Genomic DNA, 23,929 nt, shown 5'->3' on the forward strand with positions numbered 1-23,929 from the left:
CGAGCTTATGTAACGACGTTCGTGCAATACACGTTGCGCTCGGCCCCTGTATTCAGCGTGTAATCGATGTGGTCATCTGATGTGAGATCGTAAATCATTCAGCGGCTTGTTTCCTTTAAATTTTATGTGTTGAAATAACACATATAGGACTGGAATTGCTACCCTCAACAGGTACCTAACTTTTTTTTTTAAAAGTAATTCGTGTTTTAGTATCGGTCTTTTGCTACGCAACGAAATGGATGTTGCTGTGAAATTCTTGACAGATTAAAATTGCACGCTGAAGCTGAGCTCGAACGAGTTTTAATCTAACTTCACGGCAGCGCACACTCCTCTGTCGACTGAAGGATTTGTTCTCTAAACAATACTGCGGGTCAGACAGCTCAGTGGACAGTCACTGCAAGACTCCTTGCACAATTTCAAAAAAAGGCCAAATGGCGACCCCTAGGAATACGGTACATGCTTCCAGTCAGTTACTGTCCTGTTTGTTTGGCCCACTGAAGACGAGGAGATTCAATAGCTGTAGTGAGGAGTGGGGAATGGCCAGGTATCGACAGCATACAGAGTCCTTCGCAATGTTCGCTAGGAAATCGAAGAAGATGGAACTGCATTCACTTACCGTGCATTTCATATCGTTAAGCGTCATTTGTCCGTTTGATACCAGTTACATACAATCAGCGCTCCAAAATGATCAGAGCTCTGTTACAGTGTGCGTACAAAAAAATTATACTACGTGGTTATAATTAAAATGCGGCTATTCACAAAGGTCCTGTGTGGGCCGTAATTATCTTACGGCAGCGAAACTTCGTACATACTCTAATGAGTTAATGCGGAATAGATCTACGCTGGGAAAAGTGCGTACCTGGCGCGTGTATACAGGAATGGCATGTGGAAACGTTTCTATATGTAATGAGTTGGGAACGGAACGTGGGAAGAAAAGCTGAAACAAGTGGGAAGAACGTAATACTGTTTTTATTATAAGCTGACGCTTACACAGTTTGTTCAGTATGAGCACCCGAGACGCCGACGAGATGCAGTTTCCGTAAAACTACATGATCAACAGCTGCTCGCAGAAGTCCCTGTGGAAAATGAGCTGTATACAGCCCTTTATGTAAGGCAGAGGCCGTATGTGTCCCTGGTAACTGAGTTCTTTCCGATAAAGCTAGGGCAAAAAGTCACATGGATTCAGATCAGGTGGTCATGCAGGCTTGATCTTGAAAACCTCTTGAGATAACACGTTCGTGGAAATTCGCATTAAGCAGATCATTCACTGCGGGAGCGACGTAAGGCTTGTCCCATCTCCCATGAAAACGGTGGTTTCGACACAGTTACGCTCTTCCAAAGCAGGAAATACGTGCTACACAAAGAGGTCTCGATAACGTACAGACATTTTTGTACATCTCTCAGTCCTCTGGGTGTATTCTCTGCTAAGAAAAATCGACCGAGAATAAACATGCTTGAGAATCCATACAACACATAGGGTGAATGCAGTGGCTCTTAGTGCACAAAATGCGGTTTAATAGTACCATAAATTCGGCAGTTCTGTTTATTCATTGCATCCTGCAATATAAAATGTGACTCGTAACTCCATAGAATATGCCCGGCCACATGTCATGAACTTCGATCATTGCAAGAAACCGAAGAGCAAATTCAGAACGTTGCTCTGGATCATTAGGTTTCAGTTGTTGCACCGTCAGCATCTTGTATCAATACCAGTGTAAAATAGAAAAAAATGGTTCAAATGGCTCTGAGCACTATGGGACTTAACATCTGAGGTCATCAGTCCCCTAGAACTTAGAACTACTTAAACCTAACTAACCTAAGGATATCACACACATCCATGCCCGAGGCAGGATTCGAACCTGCGACCGTAGCGGTCACGCGGTTCCAGACTGAAGCGCCTAGAACCGCACGGATATGTAAAATAGACAAACTTTCCGTATTGTTGATGATGGGACGGACAATTCTCGTGCGCTGCACGAACACTAGCACCACCCGGGGCTCGCACTGTATGGTCAGTTACAGCAACAAGAGTCTCGTCAGTACCTTCCACTGTGATCGGACGCCTTCGTCTACCAAATGGCATTTCAAGATTACCCGTGTTTTCGGAATACATTACCATCTTCTTTAAACCATTTAATGAGTTGGCGCCTCTCTTCAGACGTATCAATCACGGATACTCTCTCAATGTAGCACTGTAGTTGCTGCTATTCACATAAAACGATTTCACCAACAGCGCACGGTCTTCCTTCTCTATAGCCACACTGTTCCCAAATCTTAAGGCTTTTTAAGTGACAGTGTGGATGTCGTACCAGTTGTCGTACCATCAGACAACCTGTTGGTTACAAACGGAACTAATTTGTTTTTCAGCGTTAGTCAGTTCCACATTAACGCTTTAGGACAACTTCCAAGTTTCGGTGTCATACGATAATATTATGGCCCGCACTGGACCTCCACGAGCACCTGAACTTTAATTATAACCACCTGGTCTTAATGATTTTTAGGCTAGCATTATGTGCTACAGTTAGGCAATTAGGCGATATTTTTTTGTCGAATGTGTCTCATCCCAAATTATAAAGGCATAATCAGATCTGTGAAATACATATTCTTCTTCATTTGCATCATAACTTTCAACTTGCATATTTTGCTATTGTACTTGTATGTTAGTCCTGACTTACGAAAGCTTTCTTCAGTATGTAGGGTGTTTCACAATTCCTAGGGATTGTAGAACGGACTTAGCAGGCAACGTTATCTTTGGACATGTACACTTCAGATATAAAATAAATTTTAGGATCAGATCCCATTTAAATTTCCCGCTTCACCGTACGCAAGCAAACTGAGAATAAGGCGCCATCGTCAGTCCCTGTTGTCATTACACCACATACGATTTTCGTGCTACTGCAAACGTTGTGACGGTGGTGCTCCGCTGACGCACTGCACTGTCCACTTAGAAGAGGGCATCCTCCGCGAGGCAGAAGAAATCCCGCCAACAAGTATTTGGAACGTTTTCCAGGCCATTGGCTTCTGTAGAGCACAACGGTCAGAGTTGTGTGCGTAGGCTTACTGTAGAGCTGGGTATTTGAAAATGATCTGATTTTCAAACTAATTTTACATCCAAGTGATCCATTTCCAGATGTGATCACCTCATCGAAACCTTATCTCTTTAGTGCCCTTTACAGTCCCTGGGAGCTTCTAATAGGAATTGAGGAGCACCTTGTATATTTTATCAACTGCTGTCGATAATGTTTGACATCTGTTGTGTAGAGATGACGAAGCTGTTTTTCTGCCTGTTGCACTAAGCACGGTTTGCAGACGAGGACACGACGCACACACACACACACACACACACACACACACACACACACACACACTCTCTCTTCCATAATGTTGACTTGTTTATATTACGAAGTGTTGTCAGTTGTGGGATATGATCAAAGGCTACACAGAGTGATTCAGCTGCCCCTACCGATTCGTTTTATGCAACCTCCTATGACAGAACAATGTCGTTGGCCAGATTGATCTGGAGATGTGAAGCACATCGTCAAAATGTTGCAGAATGAATGGTGAACTATACGAAGCTATTGTACAAATTTTCCTTATGGAACTACTTTATCTCATCAATGCCTGTCATATACAAATCTTTTCACTGGGTTATAAACTGGAAAAATTGTTACTTCCACACTTCCCATTCAGCTGTCTCAAGTTAATTTCGTTGTTTCTTACGGTGACACACACATTACAAGGCAAAGTTTCTGAATCATTTAGGAAAGATTAAGTACTAAACAGAATAAACTTACAGAGACATCACAAATTATATGACTTCACTGCTAATTACACAAAGAAAGATGGAAGATTCTTTGGTAAGTACGGCAGAAGTACGGTATATCTTGGACCACAAATACCGTGTAACTCATGGCCAACCCCGACTTCGTTTGCTAACATTTACCCAAAACACTTGAGAGGTAACTTATAACGATTACATGGCTGTCACCAGTCTGGATGCCATTCCTAACAAAGACGTAGTATGGGTTGCACAAAACGTCATCAGTGGGGCAGCTCAAACTCCCTGTGTGTGTGTGTGTGTGTGTGTGTGTGTGTGTGTGTGTGTGTGAGAGAGAGAGAGAGAGAGAGAGAGAGAGAGAGAGAGAGATCATGAGATAGAGAGAGAGAGAGAGAGAGAGTACTTCTTGTTTCTTCAGATCACTGCATGACTAGGAGAGGACGTTTAGCATTGTCCTGGGGAAACAATCAATACATAACATAGTCTAAGTGGATTTCCTTTTGTCCACAGGAAATTACGTGTTGGTATGGAAACGTGGCATCGCCGTGTTGACGGCGGGAGCAACCAAAGTGTCTCCGGACGAGCGAATCCGCCTGGTGGACGGCTACAACCTGGAGATACGCGACGTACAGACGCAGGACGCGGGGGACTACGTGTGTCAGATCGGCACGCTCGAGCCTCGCGAAATCACGCACACTGTAGAGATACTTGGTGAGTACCTCCCTAGAGCGGGATACAGCTCTCTGATCCCTTCAGTTGTCACTCTGTGCAAACAAGTGTTAGTTGATTACATTCCTTGGGCAAAGACAGATTACCCTTCTTGAGGTCATCCCGTTAATTCGATACTCTTGTTTGTCGTAGCAGTCGCAGGCATCGACTTCAGGGGACACAGCGACCGTTGTAATTAACGTTCAGGAAAACCGCCACAGTTTGTGTGTTGTTTGATTTAACTGACTAGTTTCATTCGTCAAAGGTGTGCATCATCGGGTGGCATCCCCTAGTTGTAACACGGGGATTGACTGTTGAATCAACTCGTGAAGAGCAATGTTCTGTGCGACGTATAATGGGTTGTATGTCTTCGCTCGTAAGTCACTAAGGCAGGAAGGTCATTTTTAATCGTTGACGATTATGGGATGTTTTTCTCACTTGTCTAGTACGAAAGTGTTTAAATATTTAAATGACAGACGCACATTTGTACCCACACAGGACGACGGATTAAAATTACTATAGAAGTAGCGCTTGAAAATTGCGCGTCGTCGAAACGAGCTGGTAGTGTAGTACATTGCCTGACTAAAGTGAAGCACCCAGAAGACATGGTCGTTTGTCAGCGAAGCTTCTTACGGATACACATCATCGGCGGGTACGTGAATGATGACCGTCGCAGTTCTCTGCGACAGATAGAAAGGCCGTCATAGTGCATTACTGTTGTTTGGATTTAGTTTTTTCACTGGGCTTGTTAGTGTATATACGAGGCTTGAACGTCGTCAGAAGTCGATTGACCTCTGTGAAGGACAAGGAGATGCGTACCAGTGTGAAACAGTGTTATCAACGCCTGACAGAAATTCGATTGGACCTTATTGTCGCGTTCCGGTCGACCACTTCTGACCACCGCAAGGGCGGAGCATCGTATTGAGCACGAGTTACATCCTAACCCCTTCACAAGTACGCCTACCAAATGAGTACAAATAACGGGCTCCCAATAACATTTTTTGTCATCTTGCCCCATAGGCCGGAGATTAACAGCAGCCCTACCGTCCGATGCCTAGGCTACCGTTATCAGCACAGCACTAGCGACGGTCGAGGAGTGATGCAGCGAATGGGAAGCATTGACTGTCGATTAACAGCACCGCATTCAGAGAAGAATCGCGATTTTACATTACTGCGCATGACCAGTGTCGGCGATAAGACGGCCACACTGAGAGATGTCTCATTCTTCCATTTTTGGAGAGGCGCAACGGCGTCATGGTGTGGAGAGACATCGGGTATCACTTGAGGGCACGGCGGATAGTATTGAGGGAGATCTGAAGGCAAAGCGGTACGTCACGCACATCGTGCGCTCTCATGTGTTTCCTCTTATGTGACAGTCTCGTGGTGCCACTTTTCAGCAGAACAACGCTTGTCATCACATGGCACGTGTCTCTGTGAATTGTCAGCGTGATGTCAAGGTACTCCATTAGCCAACTATATCCTCAGATCTGCCACCAATAGAGCATTTTCGGGATCAACTCAAAAGTCAACCCTGTCCTAGTACCTCTACCCAAGATACCAACGACCAGTTAAAAATGTTGATGGCTAACTGTAGCCGGCCGCGGTGGTCTAGCGGTTCTGGCGCTGCAGTCCGGAACCGCAGGACTGCTACGGTCACAGGTTCGAATCCTGCCTCGGGCATGGGTGTGTGTGATGTCCTTAGGTTAGTTAGGTTTAAGTAGTTCTAAGTTCTAGGGGACTTATGACCTAAGATGTTGAGTCCCATAGTGCTCAGAGCCATTTGAACCATTTTTTTGCCTTCGACATCTTGTCGTAAGGGTCTTAAATAATCGCACAGGGAATCCATCAAAATTTGGTGAATAATGAACTCGATTCCAGTTTATCAATAATAAGACAACCGATACCGGAATAAATAGTCTAGAACATTTCAGTACATAAATAACAGGTATTTTGTGTTACTTCTGAGTAATAATACGCTTACTGCAATCAAGAGGAAGCAGGAAGCACGATGTCTGCTACTAAACTAAATATTGAAACCCATCAGTGAACCAACGCAACTGACAGCACTTGCACATGTTTGTCGAACGATGAAAGATGTGTGTAATTGTGCTCAACTTTTAGTTTACCACGCAGATGTCCCGCTTCTTCTTTGCTGCTAGTATCTAGTAGCATGTAATGTAACATACTTATATCTAGAGGTGCTCTCAGTTGTTTCATATCAAGATATTTTGGCCAAAACGTTAGGCATGCAATGAGTAGCAACGAGGGTGGTTCCCGTTTGGTTATAGAGGAGCAATGAAAACGTCGACTAAATGTTTCCAAGTAACTCCTAGAACCCTTAGCAAAAAGACGATGACGAAATATCTGGGCAAAAGATCATCTCAGAAGACGTTGGGGTTTCAGCGACGGGGTTGAGTAAGCTTTTATCTACGTGAAGTTGAGTTGTCTATGGAACTGTTAATAAGGCAACAGCAGTGAGGAATCGTTCTTCAGTTTTATTTCTGAGACATCGGATCCAGGTCTTCAAGAGAAAATTCTCAATACAAGCACTACAGAATTGTATTAAAGATGGTCGAAGGAAACAACGGTGAACGAAATGGATGAATAAGGAGTAATGCAGGAAAAGCCGTAGGAGTACCACTAAAGAAAAAAATTAGCTTGCAAAACTGAATTATAACGGAGAAACTCTAATTAAATAGTGCGTTTGGAGCATTGAACAAAGAGAAACTGCAGTGCAGACTCTAGAGTTTCAAAATATCTGCCAATACTTCCTATCTAATTTTCGGAGTGTATGCTGTATGACATACATAATGTGAAAGAGAACCGAGGTTAAATATACTAGACCGTGTCGAATAGTTTCTCGCTCTTTTCATTTCTTCTACTGTTCATTACTTTCGTCTTCCTTAATTTTAATCTCAGTCCTTATTATGTATCCATTAGGCTGTTCATTCCATTCAGCAGATCATACAATTTTTCTTGATCTTCACTCAGGATAGCGATGTCATCAGCGGATCGTATCATTGATATTCTTTCACCTTGAATTCTAATTGCATTCTTGAACCTTTCTTTTATTTCCATCATTGCTACTTTGATGTACAGATTGAACAGTAGGGGCGAAAGACTACATCCCTGTCTTACACCGTTTTTAATCCGATCACATCGTTCATGGTCGGCCGCTCTTATTATTCTCTCTTGGCTCTTGTACATATTGAATATGATAGATCTTTCCCTATAGCTTACTCCTGTTTTCCTCAGCATCTCGAACATCTTGCACCATGTTACACTGTCGAATGCTTTTTCCAGGCCGACAAAGCCTATAAAGGTGCCTTGGTTTTTCTTTAGTCTTGCTTCCGTTATCAACCTCAACGTCAGAATTGCCTTTCTGGTGACTTTACCTTTGCTTAGCAGAATTGTAGAGCTTAATAGCAGCAGCAATATGTACCACAGATGATTAAGGATGTAAGGTAGAGCATCTATTTAAGGGGTAAAATTGGAAGAAATCGCATAGAAAGAAGTGTCAGCTAGCAGAAATAAATTGTTGTAAAGTATAACAGTAAATCATGGCATGTCCATTGCTGAACGAGGCTGGTAGCCTGATAGCTTCCTGTGCATTCCGGTCTGCGTTGTATACTGATGGAATTGCTGTGTTACCGCTAATATATCGGCAATATGGAAACGGGAAATGATTTGTATTTCCTATATCTGCAACTGATAGGTTTTATCCGCCCTTTATCATTCTCGAAAATTAGATATAAATCGAGCACCACTCCCTTGTGGAAAATAGTAATGAATTTATTATCAAGTCCCGTCACAATTTGTGGTCGTTTTCTCGTTTAACGCACTGAAGTAGTTATTGAAACATAACTGAAAACGACGGTTGGATGGGACAGATATATGAATTCGACAGACCTGCCGCCGACTACTTCAGCAGTCATTACTCTTTTCCTCCGATGCTGCGTTTAATATAAATATGATATTTCGTACTGTAAATGGGATCAATATTGTCAGGGATTCTATACACGAGATTGACTGTGGAAACATAAATTGGCGAAGATATGCGTATATATGAACCGCGACTGCGTATTAAATTCAGCTCATCTAATGACCGTACAGAAACCCTCATCAACAGTGGCTCCTAATAAAGTAAAAAAGAAAAAAATAAATGTACCACAGCTTTGTGAAATTACATTATTACATATACCACCAAAAGAAAACTGCTATAAAATGTTATTTTGCTACAACTGGTTTCGAACGTTGCATCGTAATCTGGATACAATTTTTTCTGAAGAAAAAACAGATTTTGTACTACGATCGTGTAATATCGCTAAGTACTTATTTTAAATTTCTGTGTACCGCACATTCAGAATTAAGAAATCTTAACTATATTTAATCGGTGAAACCTGGTTGTAACAATATTCAAAGGACCTTGAAAATTGTGTTGTTATAAACGAGTGTCGTTTTGATCGAGATTCGCATTTTCAGTCTATTGTGGTGGCAAACGGAAAAGAACAAATTTATTTAGCCTTGTTTTGTTTTACGTACAGTACTCACTATAAGCTTAAGTGAATGCAGTATATACAGCAGTATGTCGAGTACTCACCAGACGTCCTTACTTAGGAGTGAAGTAATCAGTCGTTTTCCTCTGCTGACTGTTTTCCCAATAGACACTTTCTAAATTGCATTCTGTGTTCATTATTTCATTTGCGATATCACTGCTCCCTCCCCCGCTTCATAGAACATGTTCACAATTCTAATAACTTCAAAAGCGTCTCTCACGCTAGCGTTAGGCACTTTATTTCTTTATTCTTCCTCTTCATCTCCCTCGCTCACATCATGATCGCTGTGGCTCTGATTCTTCACTTAATTTTCAACTTCGTCTTCACTTTTCGCTTCGGTTGTAACAAGGTCATCATCTATTGTTACATACGTTTCAAAGTCGCACTGACTGAGAATATCACAGTTGATTTCTGGAAGCAGCAGGTCATCCAGTGTCATCTTATAGATCTTCAGTTTCGGCGGTATTTATTCCTTCAACTGTTATTGATGGTTTGGGCTGTGACCCGGTTCCAAGCTTTCGTAATGTATCTGATCTCATCCATCAGTGTAATGGAATAACCCTTCTCTTTCTCTGTGAATGATATCATTTTCAGTAATATCCGCTTACGATAGTGGAATTTCAGACTCCTAATTACTCTTTGGTCTATGGGCTGCAACAGGCTTGTCGTATTTGAACAAGAAATACAAGCTTATTATTCTGCAGACCAGAGAATGTAGGATGTGCTGGACAGTTGTCAACAAGAACCACTATCTTCCTTTTCTGACGCCTAATTTCTCTTCTCCCAACGCCTTTCTTCATCTTCAAAGTGTTTGGAGGTCATCCAAACTTTTTGTTAGCATAGTAATGCACTGGTAGATTTTTTACACGCTTAAAAAACCTAGGATTTATTTATTTACCTATCGGGAGAAATTTCTTCTTCTCATTTACATCTGCTTCAGCACAAACAAGAACTATTTTCGTTCTTTAGATAACTTGCCACCAACACATTTTTCTGCATTAAAGGTGCTACGGTCTGTAGATCATTCACGAATTGTAAGGCACACCGTAGTGAGCCATTGTTAGTTTATTTAATTACTTATGCTGTTAGCTTCATCGCTCACTTTACCAAAAGTGATGCTGTGACGTTGCTGGAACCTGTCGATCCAGCCAATGCTGCACACAAATTCCACATCTTCTAAGTTCTTCACGCATTCCTCTCCTTTCACCATACGGAGAGGTCCAATAATGGGTACATTGATGCTTCTCTATTCTTTAAACAACTTAAGTAGCGCTTCATCCACGTCGCACCGTTCCGTTTTTGTAACCACTTAATTTTAGATCCATTTTACTCAAACGCAGTAACAAATTTATCCCTGTTCTACAAAGTCGTTTGGACTGTGGAATTTACTAGGCCAAATTGACGACAAATGTCATACTTTTTAGTTACATTCTGGATGTCTTAAATCGCTTTCATTTTCCCTTCCACTGTTTAAACTTCTCTTTTACTGGCATGCTGTTCCACAACATCTGCACTTCGTAACAAATTGTTTTGGAAACTGACATGACCAATATTGTTGACGAGTTCTGTGATTGTCACCACTACTGCAGTATAAATGCTGTAGTGTAACAATGAGGTGAACAGTCTGTACTACACTTATTTTTGAAGGAAAGCAGAGAAAAGAACATACTAGGTTTCCATATTACAAACAGATTTCCTTCTACAGTACATTGATTCTTGGAAAATCTTGCTGCTATCTGAGGCTAAAACTGACGTTATGTACGAGGTACACACATATACATTTGTCAAATCAAGCATGGATGAGAAGTATATACCCTACCAGGAATATGGCCGTACCACAAAGATCACAACGTTAGAGTCCGCATTGTAAACGATGTCGTTACAAGAAAGTTCAACTGTATACATAACACGTTTTGTAGTAATGAAAGTGAAGGTATTTACGATTTTAAACTTTAATGGAACGCGACAGTGATGTAACATATTTACTGCCGGCCGAAGTGGCCATGCGGTTCTAGGCGCTGCAGTCTGGAACCGCGAGACCGCTACGGTCGCATGTTAGAATCCTGCCTCGGGCATGGATGTGTGTGATGTCCTTAGGTTAGTTAGGTTTAACTAGTTCTAAGTTATAGGGGACTAATGACCTCAGAAGTTGAGTCCCATAGTGCTCAGAGCCATTTGAACCATTTGAACACATTTACTTTCTTTCACCAGGACGAATAGCAAATATTCATATTTTATTTATTCTGTGTACGCAGTATAGTAGACGACGACTTGATTAAACTTGACAGCGATTTGTGGGAAATTAGTTATTTATGTACGAAGTTCAGTAGACAGAGCTGCCATCTCATGCAGCAACCTATCGCTCCATCCTATGGGCATCGAATAGAAAGCTTGGACGCAGATATGTCATTCCATGTATGTAGTTAATTATTTTTCGTAGCAGACAGACGTGTGATGGTATGTCCATAAGGTTATATACTGGTGTGAAAAACATAAGGATGAAAGTAACTTTCGTGTGATGTGTTACTGTCAGTAATATAGTTCGATTAACCTTGGATCAACAATGTTCCTGGTTGCATTACGTGTTCCCATCATTCGCCGTATGAGCGTTCGTCCAGCACTGTCGAACATGATCGTTTCCATGGTGCCGGTGTTTTGGAGTGGAGAAGCATTACAATGCATGTGCTTACCGAACTCCAAATTTATGAACTCTGTACAGTCACACGTCAACGTTATCGTGACACTATAGTACGAGCGTCTTTTTAAGAGCGCTATCGGTACAGACTTCAGTTTTATAGATGACAAGAAAGGATGGTCTCCCGTTCCCCGCCTTAAAAGCCAATGAGAACATGTGGCATGCGTTGGGGAGACAGACTGCAGCAGATGCGCATTAATCAAAAACCATCCGACAGTTGCCAATCGCTCTGATGGAGGGCTGGAACGCTCTATCATTAGAGTTCCTTACCGAGCATGTGGTCAGCAGGAGAGCACGTTGCAGAGAACGTATTACCGCCCATGGTGAACACACGCCTTATTACGAACCACTTCCCGCCTTTCTTAATGTCCACGGAACCATCATAAATGGCAATGACTTCAGCGCAGTTATTGTCTTTCAATAATGTGCCGTTTCTCTTCATTTCATCGCGGATGTACTGTACTGTACTGCAATGCACTATACTATAACAGTTCTTTCTACGTATGGTCCACGTTTCATCCATCTACTGTGTGTTATTAGGCAGTGACACAGAATTCGAAAGTTATTTTCGTCCTTAAGTTATGCACACCAGTGTATTTTCAGCGGCTGAGATATCTGTGTTATGTGTTGGCCACGGCAACAGTCCTGCATCCTTTGTATCGAGATAGGTAAGGACAGCAAGGGTAACATGCGATGTTGCCCCATCTTGTTGAAAAGTAACGAAACAGAGACGTTAAGATAGCGCAGTGTCGCAGTCTTTAACAAGTTAGAAACGTAACGCCTGCTGTCCAAGTAATAGGCTACACGAGCTAGAGATGATCACGATGAGTACCGTATGACTGGCCATGTATAACGCCAAGTGCTGGACCAGTATCGACGAATGGTGTATGACATTCTACGTAATGCCGTATGCGGTCATAAGGCCAGTGTTGTCATTGGGGGCGCCGTTATCGGTGGACCTCTTTTTCTTTTTTGTTTGTTTCAGTGACAACAGAACCGGCAACAGTATTCTCCCTGCTGACGGTGGTCATCTAAATTTTGTCGCACCGTCCATATTGTTACTTGCAATGCGCTAAACAAGTGCATATCCTCTTTCAAGGTAGTTGAAGTGAACGTAGGATCATGCACTACGATCCGAATCAAATTTCAGTCTTCTTGGGCGCTAGTCTCGTCGGGCAGTTGATAACCTTCGTAGTGCAGAGTACGGTTACCCTGAACGCGTTGATTGCCGGCCGCTGGTGGCCGAGTGGTTCTGGCGCTACAGTCTGGAACCGCGTGACCGCTACGGTCGCAGGTTCGAATCCTGCCTCGGGCATGGATGTGTGTGTTGTCCTTAGGTTAGTTAGGTTTAAGTAGTTCTAAGTTCTAGGGGACTTATGACCTTAGCAGTTGAGTCCCATAGTGCTCAGAGCCATTTTAACCATTTGAACGCGTTGATTCCTTATTTTCTTAAGAGTTGTGGGCCGTCCAACGCGAGATGCAATATTGTGGAGTGACAAACCACAATCTAGATACTACAGGATCCTGCCAATACTGAACTACTTTACGTGCTGGTAGAAGTTTCCGCTTCTTAGACAAGACAAAACACGATCGTCTCCCGTACGATAAATATTCTGAGATGCACAATGTGTAATGCTGTGGAAACTTTTCTAAGACGTCGTTTCTCCTACGTACTTTCTGGGCGTAGCGCTAATCTGCCAATCATTTATTTATCCATGTATATAATGCAAAGGGTGTTCAGTGAGTAATGCAAAACATTTTTGTCTGGGTGGTTGGTTTTGTTCAGGATTGCAATATACCATGTTATTCCCCATCTTTTTGGCTACAAAGCCCTATTTTTCAACATAATCTCCGTTCAATGCGACGGCCTTACGCCACCTTACTAGATGGGCGTGTGGCCCACATGGTTCCACTCTACTGTTCGGAGTCGGACCAGTGGCTTGCTGCATCTGTAATCTCCCCATCATTCACGCAGTGCTTTCCGTAGAGTGCAGCCTTCATTGGCCCAAACAGGCTAGGACTGTATGGTAAACAAGGAAGAACGGTCCACCCATTGTGGGTGTCAACACGTGTGTGAGACCTTGTATTGTCATGGAGAAGGAGATGTTCGTTTGTATTTTGATGACAACGAACGCACTGAAGTCGTTTCTTCAATTTTCTGAAGGTAGCGCAGTAGACTCCAGAGCTGACTGTTGCACCGTCAGGGAGAACATCAAATAGAACAACCCCTTCGGAATCCCAGGAGCCTTCACTGTCTCAGGGTGCGGTCCTGAACGTCTTCTTCGGAGGTGATGTAGTGTGCCACCAGTCGATGCACAGCCGTGTTGTTTCCTGTTGAAAATGATGAACCCCTGTTTTATCACCTGTGACGATGCTCGACAAATAATTGTCACAATCAGCCTATTGTCGTGCAAGCAACTTTGCACAGATGGTCCTTCGTTGTCTTTATGGTCTTCTATTGGGCGCCGTGGTACGTTGTGGGCTCACACCAGCTTGTGGATGTGTGTGTCAGCGCTGTCAATGGAGCCATTCAGCAGTACAGCGTGATACGTCGATCATCTCGAATGAGAGTGTCCGCACGTTCCAATACTGCAGTTGTGTGCAGTAGGCCGGCACTCGGCAGTTGGACTAGTTGCGCGACCTTATTGCGATGATGACAGACACCCAGAGGCCTCACTTCACGACACACTATGCTTTTGTTCACAGCCAGGTCCCCTCAGATGTTCTGCAAGTGGCTATGCATAACTGCAATGCTCTGGTTTTGCGCCAATAGAAACTCAGTGACAGGTCTCTGCCCGCAACTCACCCCTGCTACAGATGACATTTTGAAGGCTACGTATAGCCCTTCCACAAATCTGAATTTCATGAAGCTATAGGCACTGAAGCGTTCCACAACGAATTCCACATTTTTTCATCCAAAATCCGCCTGAAATAGTGTTGCATTACTTATTGAACGTCCCTAGTACATTTTATGCTTATTTGAAATTTATTGCAGCAAGCTGTTGCCATGACAAGCAGCGTGTCTTGCTTTTAAGCGGTACGTTGTTCGTGCAAGATATAAATCGTAACGTTGCCATCTTCTGCCAAAACATAAAATTTTGACTACCACGTCTGAGGTAAACCAGTATTGTGCAGTTGACAATTAGTGGAAATACGTCGAAGAACAAGCGCATTGTTCAACTTTACCTATGTCTCCTGCATAAGAAGCAGAATCTGCAGCGAAGTTTCCTGTTGGTGTACCTTATTTTTTACACGTAACGTTTATGTAGCTGACATTTTCCTACGTCGCCCATGTGGCAGAGAATGCTGTACTCAGTAATCGGTCCCAGTTACCCAAGCGAGTAAATTTGGCTGAAGTTAAGCAACGTCGTGAACCTTACCACTCGTGGATCAGGGCAGTACGGATACTTGTGGGGAGGTCGCCGCTTTCATCCGCTAGGCGGCTTGCAATGACAATCAGGTGCTGCGTGCGAGCACTGCATACCGATGACGCGGCCGGCACCCACGCGCCCGGCCATTAACTATTCAATGTGCCTGCACCAGCCTTCGACCCAGATGAGGGCTCCGAACTCGCATTCATAATGCCCGACCACGCTCCCAACTGCTTCCCCAAGTTTCTTTCGCGTGGGCAGCAGTCCGAACGAAATCAATATACTTGTTACAGTTTTTCCTACCCAGTGGTTACTGGCGCCGCCCAATAATTCCACAGAGAAAATCGTTAGCTGTGTGTAACTCCGGCAAAGACAACTCTTGGTAGACTCTCATATTTTGTCCACACCGCTTTCGATGTCAGTATTTGTCCCTAGTAAAATGATACAAACCAGAATAATCGCAACGTATTTCATACAAACATACAACATGAGAAAGGGTCTATCGCTTCACTGAAAATATCTTATTCTCCTTGACCATTTGATTCCATGGGCTGAAAATGTGTTTTCACAGACTATTACACAAGTGATAAAGACATCAAGAGTATTTATTTCAAACGGAACTTTACCGTTCTCTGTGGTCAGAACAGTTGATATCAATGAGAAAGAAATTGAGAGACACAAATACGTGGTAGATGTTGTAGCAGAATCCAGTGTCACCTTGTTATATTGTTATAACTATTCAGCGTATGACCGTGTACCAAAAATAAAATTTTTCTACCTCCAGCACAGCTTTATACCCATTTTTAACCTCTTGGGGTTCTCTGTTTTTGTTGCAACACTTGTTTTATTGTATTTCTTGGTCACTATTTTAATTTTCAAACATTTTCAATTTTTATCCTAGGTGCTTTAATGTATTTTAGTTAAGGTGCTATCTTTGCCCGTAGCCGCTTCTTCCTGTAGTCTTCCGCCTACATTAGTTTAAGTCTCGCCGACACTAGCGCCTTGTTTTGGCGTATTGCTCTACTGGAGCCGGCAATACGATGTCTCCCTCCATTCTAGTTTCAATGTGGCCGTCTATTAAACTGTTTAGTCACCTTATATCCAGCTTATTCGACGTGCGTCTGGCTCTGGGCTGCGTTTCAGCCTTGCAGCTCTGACTGTTTTAAGCTATTTTCAGCTACTTTACTTGTTTGTGCTCCTTTTTCCCCTTTATGTTTTCCTTCATACATTTATCCCCGGTTTTTATCCTTTTAAGTTTATACACTTGGTTTTGTTTCATTCTATTTTGTTCGATGGTTCTTCTTTTAGTTGGTTTGTTACCGTCGTTCTGGCTAATCGCCCTACCAACCGGTGATATGTCATGCTTTGATAGCCTTTTTGGAGTTTTAATTAGTTTTTCTTTAAATTTTTAAAGATTTAGCCCATTTATAACCATGCCCCGTAACACGTAATTTTGTATAATTACATTCTTGCTTTTTCTTTTCCTGTACAGAATGTGAGGAGGCCTTAACCAGGCGGAACGTGTTATTTGTAACATAAATTACTTTCCAAAGTCTCTTTATATAACTGAACATTAAAGTCATCGTTTTTAAAACTGAAAAACCAGATACCCTACCAACGGTTTACTATAGACTTCTTTCATCCAATTATAAGTTCGGTAAAACAAACTAAGCTTTAGAAAAGGAAAATAAAATACTTTAGTTTTATATAAAACACCTCCACTTTTATGTTGAATCCTACTCACGTTACCTTAAATGCCATGGATGATCACCCGCTGACTCCAAACGTCTAATACACGAAAGTTCCATGTTTAAAAAAACAATGCCGTTTAATTCAAATATTCCGCTGTCAGTGAACGTCCAATAACAACAAACGCTGCTGCGCTTTTACTGGCTGAAGACAACCGAAATAATAAGGAACACTAACGTGTATCTTTCACACGATCGCAAAGTTGTGACACACAGATTTTGAGATAAATGATCTTATACATCCGCTACACAAAAGACCATGTCCATGAACACTAGAAATTTACATACGCGGAGAGTTGAAGACAACATTCATCGAACATTGTGTACAGTTCGAAAAAATATGAAGAAAACATATGAACTTTGTAAAACTAACAACGCGCATTGAGTATATACAGATAAATCCACATATACCATGCTTGCTAGGATACTGATTTACAGGCACAGAAAGCATTTCAATGAGACAAACACTTTTCTGCTCAGTGACACTAATGAGCACTTTAACATCTATTTAAAAGAATCACAGGTCTTAACTTAAATGTTATGATGATATAATGCGGAAGAGGAGGCTTCTAACCGTTTAAAAGGTCGTAGTCATTTAGCTGGAGCAGGTGTTTGCTAGATTCTCATAAAAAACCAAGATGTTGCTTACCCTGTATGCGGATTTAATGAACTCCGACTCTTGAAATAAGCACGTTTATCTTGACAGCTGAGTAACATACAGTATATTAATAAAGATAAACGGTAGTTTCCTCAACACTGAGGGAAGCAGAGTTTCTGTGAAAAGTTAATAGCGCGTGATACCGACTATCACTTTGCATTTGCTATATATAGCATGTGAAACTCAGAGATCATGAATCTTAATCTTTCGAAATCTCTTTGCCGTGACTGACTGAAACATCGATACCGTGAATGTTTTCATTCTCCCGTGCAAGTTAGATACCACTTTACAAGTATCTAACAGAATTTAAGAAATGAATATTTTCGAACAAAAGCACGAAAATTTAGAAAAATTAACAAAAAGTGTAATAATACAAGGAGGTCTCTCAAAATCGTACGATTTTATTGGCCAACCATAAAAGTCCAGAAACAATAATATGAACTGCATTTGTGACGGACTAATACAACGAATACCGGTTACAAACGTTATCTTTACAGTCTTCCAAGGAAATAAGTATAAAATATTAAATTTTTGTTCTTCTTATAGACTGAATGGGGCATTACACTGCTATTTATACCTCTTGTAAAATTCTCCACAGGATATAAAATTCCGCGTCCAGCGGTACAGTCTCAAAAGTGGATTTCGTCTAAGCTTTCTAGCAGCTTCTTTAATCTTATATATAACACTCGATTTAACAGCTTTGGCTTTGGAAATCACCATACATATCACTGACTGCATCCTATGTATGTCATTTCTCCAACATGGATACTATAGTTAATAATCTTATTTTAAGTTTAATTTTGCAGTGTTACCTATAGTGAGCAGACCGCAATGAATTTGAATCTATTGTTAGTTCTTGCGGAAAATTTTATTTTCCTTCCATGTAGCATGTAGCCTGTAGCATGTAGCATGAAGCATGTAGCCGTAAAATTTCTTCCGCTGCTGTCCTAGTTAATGTATGTGTTTTGTAGTTTCGATCACGGGCAGAGATTTCTGCTGAAAATACGGTGGCAACAGCGATAAGACGTGAATTACAGCATGCGTGTGTAGCACGTCAGAATTGTCCCGAGAATTAGCGGGTACGCTGCGGCCAGTAAATCAAGCCGTAGGTAGCGTTTCCTACGCCTGTTTGCTGTCAGTATGGGGATCACTGCCGGAGGACTGATCAGGCTGTGACTAATGGTGACTTCAAACACGTACTTTGTTCGTCAGGTTTCAAGACTTCATGTGTGAATAAAGTGAGCTGTGGACGGCCAAATCGAGCTAACTACACTGAGAAAATATGTCGCAACTGTTTCTTAAAAGATGCCAGTTCTTTATAGCGTTGCTTCTGTAGCGCAAAAAGAACAGCTGTTCCTGGTTTCAAACTATATAATGGGGAAAACTACCATACGTTTAAACTTTAAATAAAGAGAGGCATCATTGCGGAATACAGTTTTTAAGCTAGTGTTTGACAGTCACATTTCGTACTATGCTTTCATCATGGACCGCGACCTGCTCGTTTAATGGTAATATTAAATTTTTCTCCAGCTTTAATACTTCTCACTTGCGTATGTAATGCAAGGACCGAATTGTCTGCCATCTTGTGTGGCTGAATTCTAACGGTCAGATGCGCAGGTAAATGAAGAATACACACATTAAAACTGTAACCCCAAGAAGCATGGGAAAAACAAAAGTGTGTTTATTTTGTGTATGCACTGTAATAATAGCGTATAAGAAAGTTTGTAGGTTATTTGGGAGTATACAGAGTGCGAAATTTAGTATGCAGAGCTGTAACCTCTGATGAGAGCAGCTCTGACAATACAGAGATCGTCGGGTCGAACTGAGCTTACATAACAGACATGGGCACGTCAGTATTGTTTCCGTGCCAGAGCTCATCAACCTTAGTGGCTGATGAGTGATGGCGCGCCAGTAACTCATCAATCTATGACTAGATGTTTTGAGCGGGTGCAGAATCGGGAAAACGTGCTGGACGCCACAACAGTCCAACACCTTCGGCATTGGTGTATATCAGGACAGCATGCGAAACATGCTGTATTATTATTTTAAAAGATAATGCGAAGGAGATCTCAAAGATATGGCACAGCCACATGCCTTAACATGTCAGCAATGTAAGAGCTCCTGTCCAAACCAGTGGTTCGGTGAATAAAAGGACATCGTGTAGTTTACCTTATCACACGCCATGGCTTAACAACAGGTGCTGGGGCCGTTCTTGATGGTAAGTCCACACTTGGATGGTCTGTGCCGGAGAGAACAATATCACCGTCCTCTCAAGTGCCAGTCATGTGCAGCGGCTGACGTCCTACAACGCGTAGAGTATGGCTCAATGTAATCTCATTATACATAGGTAAGTTAATATGTTCTAGTAATCAAAGAAAGAGCTGTAGTACCTGCGACAGGGACAACTTTGCCACATTATTTCCTTCTTCCGACTACTGAGTTATCTTATGTGTAAGAAAATGCTTCAGAATCACAGTAAACCGTCAGTTCTCATCTCTACTTTCACGATATGTAAAACTTGTCAAATCAAGGAAAAATTGATACCTTCAATACTAAAACACCGTGATGGGAAAGTTAGCTTGAAAACGGGCAGAGTCAACAAAAATTGTGAGATAAAAGATTCACTTCATAAGTAATTGTAAACTCTGCCACAAAATATAGCGTAAATAGAGAAACGATGGTGACGTGTTTCAATGTTAATAACTTGGGGCTCTGGAAATCTGAATTAATGAAGTAGATCAACTCCCTGCTGCTTAGACTGAGAAAGTTCGTTAAGAAACGTGGCGACGACCGTCACGTCACCAAACCGACTACTTACGAAAGACCTAAATGGTTGAAATCGTACAAAAGAGGTTAACAGTTAGTAGAGAAGAGTACAATGATCGTACTAATAAAGAAAACTGAAAAGAAATAGCTCTAAATATCAGAGATATTGACAGAATAATATAGAACCGTCTCCTCAACACCTCCATTCGATAGAGTCAACAAGCAGGCAAGAGTTGAAACAAGTTGAACATCAGCTTTTTAAACAAATGATCCGCCAAATCGAAAGAGATAGTGATATAATCTCGGCAAAATGATTACTTCTTTGGCTTTCAGTTATGTTATAATCATGTCTTACACAATCTACCACTTCTGTTTGGCATCACACTTTCGCAGTTATCCTTCATTTGTCAATGCAGAATGGTTTTAAATTCGTGTTATACGGTTAGACAGCCTGTAGTGACAACATGGTAGTATTATTGACAACAGGTTAGGTTAATATATTTTTTCTGATTCACGTTTGCTGAGTGGAAGCGGGATAGTACCGCAATTCAAGATTACTCTTTTTATTAGTTGTTTAGTAAACACCTAAATAGTGTGGTGAGGACGCCCAATGGTAACCCCCCTTTGTTAGTGTCTAACAGAACGTCGAGTCTCAGAGAAAGAAGACATGCACTGCATATAACGTGTGGAAAACGGAAACCGCGTGTATCGTTTATCTCCTTGTTCCTGGCAGAGACCCCGCTCTAGTTAATTGCTTAAAAATATACAATAATCACAAACATATTATGAAAATTGTGTAGCTCTTTTACTTCGTAGGTATAAGATTGTTTGTTGCCAGGCTGTATTTATTTAGGAATGCATTGATAAATTTTGATTTCGAAGATTCCGTTCTATATACTTAATTTTATGGTTGAGGAACATAAAAACAAGTTTCTCCAACTACAAGTCTGCTAGGGCTTGAAGGACAGACTGCTGAAGTATAGCGTTCTGCTAGGATCCCTCCATGGAGCGGCAGGGGAAGCTACCTTGGCAGAATAATGCTGTTTTCTCAGCGCCTCCCACTTCTATCTTGTGCTGCCGAGGCGAAAGCTGTTACCTTCACCCTCGACACCACTTTGTAGAGGGTAAAGTGTATTGATTCCAGGAATATGCTTCTCTAGAACTCTCGATAGAAAAAGCACTTCTGCTCTCCTTCTAGTTGCTGTCTAAAGAGCTTCCTTACAAGAGATATGCAGGTAGACTGGAAGACAGACAAGTCCCTATATTGGATATTGCCATATTTATTTTTGTCTGCGATATGAAAAGATCAAGATTTGAAAAAATGTGTTCTAAAGTGTGTTGCCGCTCCTACGAATATAAGGTTGCATTTTTAATACTTACTCCAAGTGATACTCCTGATTGCCTAAAAGCAGTTTTTTTTAGATTGTTCGCAAACAGTGTCAGTAAGGCAACCAGGAGTCAATGTAAAACAGTCTACTAGTGTGCACTTCATGATTCTGACTGTGGCTATGGTGCAAAAGACGGGATAATTGATCACACGATGCTGTTTTTCTCCAAAATAGATCTGTTAACAGTATATTACAATAGCTTACAAAATAATTACATATTATTCCCTTCTGCGTATATTTGTATTGTTACTGGAAAAAAAAATGGTTCAAGTGGCTCTGAGCACTATGGGACTCAACATCTTAGGTCATAAGTCCCCTAGAACTTAGAACTACTTAAACCTAACTAACCTAAGGACATCACACACACCCATGCCCGAGGCAGGATTCGAACCTGCGACCGTAGCAGTCTCGCGGTTCCGGACTGCAGCGCCAGAACCGCTAGACTACCGCGGCCGGCCATGTTACTGGAAAAATTCACAGTGTATCCGTTGGGATGTCCGCACTCTTGAATGAAAATGAGAAACCGTAGCAGACTTACATCAAAGTCGCAAAATTTTCTTAGAAATTACTGCAGACATTGGAATGAAGTAGAAGGTGGTAAAAATTTTTCCTTACACCACCACACATCTCTAACTTAAAAGGTTATTTTATCACTTCCGAGTTGCCACGCACAGTTGGTAATCTCCGTCACATTCACTAAATGGAATTCACATTCTATATTTCTGTTTAATTAAAAATGGATGGGGATAATAAGAAAACGAAGCTAATTTTTTACTGTGATAATGTAGGAAAACGTATGACAAACATTTTGCTTGAAAGGTATTTATAGACCTTCGACCATCATCCTTTCATTCCACCTTCATTGATTCGTCTTTTCTCTTTTCTTAATCTCTTGACAGAAGCGTCCTGCTTGGTGTTCTCTATAATCTCCCAGATGTGTACGAAATAATGAATATGTGGGTGTAAGGAGTGCACTTTAACCTCATGCTACAACCCAAAGTTTTGAATTATAGGATGTTCTTTACGTTCTTTACACCCTAAAAAGTTTTCAGTAAAAGACCTCATGCTATTTTATGAATTTTTTTTCTTCATCATTCATTGTATCTTCAAATACTTCATACTCCATCAGTTAAGAAATTTGAGAAGCAATAAAATTTGCGGGTTTCAGTTTTTCTTCATTAAAGATGGAAAATTTCGCAGAGGGATACTTAATACAGTATCTGCCTTGTCGGAGATCCCTTTCAAAGTGCTCGGTCAATCCCAGTTTGCAAAGTGCTAGTTCGGACTGTAGTTTTGTTCTGCTCATGGGGTCTAGCGGTTCTAGGAGCGCAGTCCGGAACCGCGCGACTGCTACGGTCGCAGGTTCGAATCCTGCCTCGGGCGTGGATGTGTGGTGTCCTTAGGTTAGTTAGGTTTAAGTACTTCTAAGTTTAGGGGACTGAAGACCTCAGTTGACAAGTCCCATAGTGCTCAGAGCCATTTGAACCATTCAAGAAATTGTTTTTCGCCGGCCGGTGTGGCCGTGCGGTTCTAGGCGCTCCAGTCTGGAACCGCGTGACCGCTACGGTCGCAGGTTCGAATCCTGCCTCGGGTATGTATGTGTGTGATGTCATTAGGTTAGTTAGGTTTAAGTAGTTCTAAGTTCTAGGGGACTGATGACCACAGATTTTGAGTCCCATAGTGCCCAGAGCCATTTTTTTGAAATTGTTTTGTCATGATCCATACTGAATGGAACAGGACAAAGCTCTAATAATTACAGTGATTTGCCCGGTGTATATATAAATGTTCTAGTGGAATTTATATTTTTGTGATCTAAAAGCGTCTCATGCAACATGTTTCTTAGCTTCAGGCGCAAAAGTCTGATTTAGCCAGACCTTTAAGATAAACTTTATTCCATTGTGGTAAAACTGCACGTGAAGCAAGAAAACTAAGAACAATTTGGAAATCAGCTAAGAAAGTTATTTAAGAACCCATATTTATTTTCAGTCACCTTATACCATGCAGTCAAGACTTATTCCACTTTGACACAAATACATTACATTCACCTTATCGCTGCGTCCACTTAATGTTCTGTAGAAAAATCAGGTAAAAGGTGAGAAAGGGAAGGAATGTTGGAGTGGGTGACCTTAGCTGTTGGTGACAGCTCCTGAGACGGCGTTTTCTGCCGTCTCCACGGCGCAGGAATGCCGCTGGCGGAAACGACATTAGCCGCAACAAACAGCGAGCAGCCAAGTCGAGAGCGGAGGCGGCTGAAATATTCG

General features: G+C 41.7%; 1 protein-coding gene across 2 annotated transcripts in view; it reads left to right on the plus strand.

Annotated features, from left to right (window-relative positions):
* The window catches only part of LOC124615686 (limbic system-associated membrane protein), a 948,770-nt gene that overhangs the window by 133,242 nt on the left and 791,599 nt on the right, over window positions 1-23,929 (plus strand). For both annotated transcript variants that reach the window (XM_047143716.1, XM_047143717.1), the window contains exon 2: window positions 4,289-4,489. In XM_047143716.1, the coding sequence (XP_046999672.1) occupies window positions 4,289-4,489 (201 nt within the window). The remainder of the gene's footprint in view (window positions 1-4,288; window positions 4,490-23,929) is intronic.

This window comes from Schistocerca americana, chromosome 5 (genome assembly GCF_021461395.2).
Source record: "Schistocerca americana isolate TAMUIC-IGC-003095 chromosome 5, iqSchAmer2.1, whole genome shotgun sequence".
Taxonomy (NCBI): Eukaryota; Metazoa; Arthropoda; class Insecta; order Orthoptera; family Acrididae; genus Schistocerca; species Schistocerca americana.